Consider the following 6,353-nt stretch of genomic DNA (forward strand, 5'->3'; position numbering starts at 1 on the left):
AGCGGTGACTTAAAACATTCCTGGGATGCATCCAGATACTATACTGATCCTACAGTATGTAGAACAAAATAGCTTATCATTCAGATTATACTCTCAAAGCTGGATAGCTTCAAGGACAAGGGAGTTGCCCTAGATCAGCACCGTAAATGTTACTATATATGAAACAGCTGCAAGATAAATTCTTTGATATTACACATAGGTATAGCTGTGCTTTCAGCTGTCTCACTGTTGAAACACTGTACTACTTACACGGATTTCTCTATTTGTAAAATGCAATTCTTATTTGTGTATGAATGAGTAACCCCTTACAGCTGCAACGTAACGAAACAAAAAAACCAATATCACACCAGACCTGTGCCAAGAGCCAGGGCATCGAACTCCAGAAATCCTTCATATGAAACCTTCTTAAAAAATGAACTTGGTAAACAGGGGAAAAAAAAAAATATTACTAAAGAAACTAAAATATGTCTGTTAGTTAAATGAATAGTGCTATTAAGAGAACAAAGCAGCTTCACCAATTCGTAAGTACGATGTTTGTGACCTTTCTTTGCACTCTTCAACTCTCTCCTATTTTTCCTTTCTTTTTTGAATCATCTGAGAGAAATCTTCCAAAACCTCTTCAAGGAAATAGTCTGCAGCCACAAGACTTTGTGCTAATGAAGTTCCAGAATTATGAAGCCAGAGGTCAAGAGCACGTCTTCCACAATGTCTGGGCTAAATTTGAAATTAAAAGGGCTGCTTAACTCAGAGTAGAGGATGAGTAAAGCAGGGGAAAGAATAAACTCCAGTTGAAAAGTTTACTAGAAGCAGAAATAACTGAATGTGGAGAAAATCTGTAAACTAACCTAGTGACTGGTGCCTCAGCAGCCATATTAGTACTGACTGAAAAGCAGCCCATCACATCCTATTATTTTTGATAACCTGCATCAAAATGCACCTACCAGATATCAAACTAAGCGAAATAAAGGAAAGAGGAGAATGACAGAGTGACATAGGTGCTGTTTCTGTTCCAGTTGCTGACTGACAACACTGCCATCCCTTAACATGGCATAAAAAATGCAGTCCTATTTTTCTTCAGATATACTAATCTCCTTCACAGAGAGTGTCTTTCACTGTTGGCTCTTGTTGGCCATATTTTAGGGATGATCGTTAACTCATGCTGGGTGAAATCCTGCCCACCCCGAAGTGAGTGCAAGTTCCTCGGATAACGCCAGTGGCGTTAGGACTTCATCTGTAATATTGGTTATGCGCCTTAAGCTGACGACTGAAACATATTGAATAGGAAAGTCATTAATAGAAAAACTGCCTGTTGTTATGCCTGATGTGCGGTTTGATGGGATATTGAGTGCGGCAGAGCTTGGAGATGGATCTGGAAGTGAGCGTTGCGAAGAAGACCGACAGGCTTTTAAACCCAACAAAGCCAGGTTTTGCTAGAATTAAAAATGGAGTTAAGAATACCTAAATAGAGAAAACTCAAAAGAACTAGGGAAGACAGATGAGAGAGGAAAACAGCTCCTCCCTGGGCACTCTGTGACCTTACAGGCACCTATCTCCTTTTTAACACACTACAGCATACATGTGAAACAGTCTGTTTGTCACAGGCATTTTTTCAGGTTTGTTCTAAAATGTTCATGTTTGTAATTTGCGTTCACATAAAGCAAATAAATAGTGGGCTTGAGAGGTGAGCATTTTTGTAAACAGCAGATGTTATGACCCTCAAAATGGAGAGTCAAACTTGAAGATGTTGATCTAAAAATAGTTTTCTATCAAATCCATTTGTTTATGATTATGTAGTGGTTCAAAACATCATGTGATATAATAACATTTTCTTCTGAGTTGATTATTATGCTCTCCTGTGACTGTTTCACATATCCCTGTGCATTTTGGCTTCTCCCCGGCCCCAGCAGTTTGCCAGGTCTCAAGGGCTGATACCGTGAACTCCTGATGTTTAGCGGTTACTTAGAGCTCTCTGATTTCATTCTTATCTTCCTTGTTCACCTGTAAACTTTTAACTTAAGGAAAGGAGAAAGTATTTCCGACATTTCAAAATAGATCCCCTGCTGAGCTCTGTATAGTGAGAGAGGAATTACATTTTCCTTCTTGGTTCCATTTTAAGTATTATTTACCAGAAGGGCACCAGCTATTTTGGGTCCTTAAATATATGTGAACTTTAAGCATGTGTGAATAATCCCATAGGCTTCAAAATATGAATGAGGAGAAGGAAGGCCTTCAAGCCTCATTAGGCCACATTCAGGTGTAATAAAGATGGTGCAACTCCATCAATATTGGTGGAAGTGCATTGATGGTATTGACTTCAGACCGTTTTTGTTTCTGATGGGAAATAATTAAAATCCAAGTCTACATATAGAGTATCTTTTACCTCCTGCTTGCATGCCTTGCTATATTAAAAAAAAATAAATATTTTATTTTTAAGGAAAAACTGGTCCACGTCCTGGATTGTTCTCACTGCTAGGAAAATGGAATTCTACAAAGAATCCAAGCAGCCGGCGCTGGCCAACCTGGTAGGCAATCAACCATCCAACATACTCAGCTTCCTTGCAACTGTTATTTCAGTATAAAAAGTTTGGTGTTTACATGAGATAAATTCAGACTGAGCTGGCAACCTTCAAAGGTTTGAGAGCAGCTGAAAGGAAAGTGCCTTGATAAACTTTTAATCAGATGTAGTGTATGAGAAGAAATAGGACTTAGCATGTCCTTTATTAAGAGGTGCATTTTGAGAGTAATGGCAAAGGGAGACAAATGGTGAGTGACTATCCAGTAATGTGGAGGTAACACTTTAAATTAAGGTGCCATTTATAAATGCTTTATTCTTATTTATGAAAATGATCACTAAATGCAGCCACTTCCTCAAATAACGTATTATAAAGTATGTTATAAAATGCATTAGTAATAAATGCGTAACAGATGATGCGATGAGAATCTGTTGCAAAGGATATTGTGAGATGTAAATTGTATTAAACCATGTATGTGCATCTTTAATACATGAATTTAAGTTGTTATCTACCATCCTATAAAGTGGCTTATACATTAATAAATAATAATAAATTATTTATAAATGGCACCTTAATATAGGGTGTTACCAAAGCAGAAAACATTACAAGTTAGCAAAGTGATTTTTTATCGTAGTATAAATGTGACATCTACCATATCCTGCTAACCTTCCTGAATATTTCTATGACTCCATCTAATGCAGCTAATGCAATTTCTGTAGCCTGTAGTTACTACAAAGTGAAATTTGCGGTACCTTTTTATTGTGCCCCAAGGAAAGACGACCGATCTTAGTCTTCAGAGATGTGACAGCTACGTTGCGCAAGCAATAACGGCATGTATCCCTTCAGTGCTAGTTACTGCCGAGTTGGAGCCTACGAACCTGAATGTGGGCAACAAAAGGGGAATTTGGGAAGTGCGTGACGCTGTGGGCAGCCAAGGGACAGATTTGACAAAGCCCTGTTGTGAAAGGCTCTCAAGGCCTGATCAAACCTGCCAAATCTCATTGGCGTGATGGGTGGCCACAAAGGTGCTCTCTTTGGCAGGAGTCACAAACAATAAGCTATTTTTTTTTTCCATGGCAGGTGATACAAATCTTTTCTTCCATCTATTCTTGATCTACCAATGCCACCTGCCCTAAAATCAGCTTTAACGGACATCTTTTCATGCCTTACTTTTCTGGAAAGAAGGTGAAGGTTGTAGCAAAAATTAAAATAATAGATGAAACAATAAAACTAAGTGAAGGGTGAAATCTGGTACTTTCTGCTTGTGTTTGTGCTAGTACAGATAGAAAATACCTATTTTCTGCAGCCATGAAAACAGTATAGATTGAATTAATATTTTTTTTTCATAATTATCTGGTTTTTCTAAAAGTTGAATTTATACTATTTAAAAAAATAGATTCAGGTGAACTTATTAGAAATAATCTTCTAATTTACTGGCTCACACTTCTATCTGCTACCTTTTCTCCCTTCTCTTTGCAAGCCCTCACCCAAATCCTGGGAGATAAACGGACTACTGGAAATTCAACGTGCAGGAGATGTGACTTTTTTGTTCTGAGACTCCTCCACATCCTCATAAACTCTTTAAGGATTTAGATACTAAAGTAGACCTGCCTGGAGAATGGGATTTTGGCCCAGATCTCTGCTGAACTCAAAATATTAAGGAATATTATGAGAAGGGACCTTCTGAGGAGTCAGTCCCTTTCCTTGAAGTCTCGGTCATCACCAGTGTTTACAGTTGGTGAGATTACACCTACTGCCTTCTGTGTTAGGAAGAACACAGACATATTGATCCCATATTTTGCTCATTATGGGAGAAAAAAAAAAAAAAAGTGAAAGGTGGGGGTATTTTTTTTATTTTGTGTTAGATCTGAACGCTGAGTCTGTCAACTCAACGTTCACTAGGGCAGAAAAAGTTGATAAAGTTATGTTTTCTCTCTGTTGCATATAATTTTATGTGAAATGGTAAATAAACATTGGGTAAAGTTAGAAAACAATAAGACCTGTCAGTATTCAAAATCTTATAACCCAATTCCTTAAACCCAAATTTCACACATCAAAACAAGCTAAACTGGCACGTTGATCTCATCAGATAAGGGCAATGCAGTGCTTATTTCCTTTGTAAGTCATTTAAGCAGATATAATTTTGATAGTGGAAAGGGAATAATACAAAAAGGATTCATTAGAAATCATTTGTTTACTGATTTTATTTTTTTTATCCAGCTGTAGTTTACTTAGGAAAAAATAGGAGCTCAACCGTTAATTAAATAATGCAATAGAGGCAATGTTCATTCACGATAGTATGCCTTATAACAAAGGGGTTTTATTGTTAGCAGGAAAATGATGTGACTTAACAAAAAGATTAATGTTCCTTTGTATTACAAAGCTATTAATTCATTAATTATTAACTATTAAATAGAGTATAGGAAGTGAAAATTTAGAATAAGACAGCATCTGTATAAGAGGAATGATATTTCACCATAAAGGCAACAAGAGAGAGGGAAATGCAAGCACGTTCTAATCATACCTCTTTTTCTGATGATAGGATAACATTTAGAGGTGATTTAAAGTTATATTTACCAAAAATCTTTAGTATCACTGTAATGCAAAGAACTAGAAATAGCTAGAAGGAGTTTTTGTTTTTTCCTCTGTATGATTGTAGATGTAGGACTCACTGTAACAACTTTCCTATTGATTTGCATGGAGAAGACTGGGATCCATAGCTTTCTGGTGAGGCTAGTGACAATATCTGGTATTATTATTAGCAATAGTTAGAGCACAACAATTAAAGCACACAGAGGAGAGATTCAGAAAATGAGCTTGTTTACAAATATTACTGAAAATGCAAGTTTACATCCCATGTAGCTAAATAATTATCTTTTGTTGCTGCCTTGATCATTTGTGGTCATGCTTTAGATATATATATATAAATATATATACACACATATTTTAGCATTCATATGAATATAACTTTTTATTTTAAATTAAGGACATGGTGAGCTAAAGGGATCACAGCTCCATTCTTTCTTACCATTGTTAAATTCTATTATCAGTTGATCTTTCTGACCAAGACAAAAGTAGTCTGTTTATTCCCTGAGATAGTTTACTCAACAGAGGTTATTTTAACCTCAGGTTATTAGCCCATCTGCAAAGTAATTTAGTGAGTGAAAATGCTGCTGAAATCCATATTCATGTTTAGGAAGATCTCACTGTAGCAGACACTTTTGTATCAATTTACAGCGTAACCCCCCTCCAACAAGACTGATATAACATAATTGCTCTGACTGCAAAACACAGAGCAAGGACGCCGAGTGCTCGGGCTTTCCCAGTAACCTTAACTTACTCTATTGAAGTGTCTCCGGGTAACGCTTAAACTGGGAAGCAAACCATGCAACACACCCATGTTTAGGCCAGAATGAATTTCTAGGCAGTTTTCCTGGGGTCCCTATGGATTTAAGCAGGGGTTCCCATTGTGTGGAGCTCCCCAGGTGCAGAAGGGCTGATGTGCACGATGGACAGTTTGAGGCTTGATGGATTTGACGGTTTTGCTTCGTACACTATTCCGTATCCACGGTGTTCATGGACCCCTCGTATCCACGTGGGCAGAATTGCAAAATTCTTCAGAAGAGAAGTTTTCCAGCTGATTATTTTATATAGCAGAAGGGTGTTCATCCTTCCAACACCATGAGCTTGCATCCCATCTTTTCTGGAAAAGGAGATGCACATACTTATAATTCTGCTTATTATGAAATCAAAGCTGTAAACTAATTCTAGTTTATTGTAACAACAAAATGAAACTGTGTGTGCACCGACTGCACAGAGGAGTCCAAGTTCTGCTGCTGC

At 37.3% G+C, this 6,353-nt stretch overlaps 1 protein-coding gene across 1 annotated transcript in view; it reads left to right on the top strand.

Annotated features, from left to right (window-relative positions):
• ARHGAP15 (Rho GTPase activating protein 15) overlaps nucleotides 1-6,353 on the top strand; it is a 320,935-nt gene that overhangs the window by 51,190 nt on the left and 263,392 nt on the right. The window contains exon 5 of the mRNA XM_026852528.1: nucleotides 2,435-2,522. Coding sequence (XP_026708329.1) covers nucleotides 2,435-2,522 — 88 coding nt within the window. The remainder of the gene's footprint in view (nucleotides 1-2,434; nucleotides 2,523-6,353) is intronic.

This window comes from Athene cunicularia (assembly GCF_003259725.1).
Source record: "Athene cunicularia isolate RWA chromosome 7 unlocalized genomic scaffold, athCun1 chr7_part1, whole genome shotgun sequence".
In the NCBI taxonomy this organism is placed as follows: Eukaryota; Metazoa; Chordata; class Aves; order Strigiformes; family Strigidae; genus Athene; species Athene cunicularia.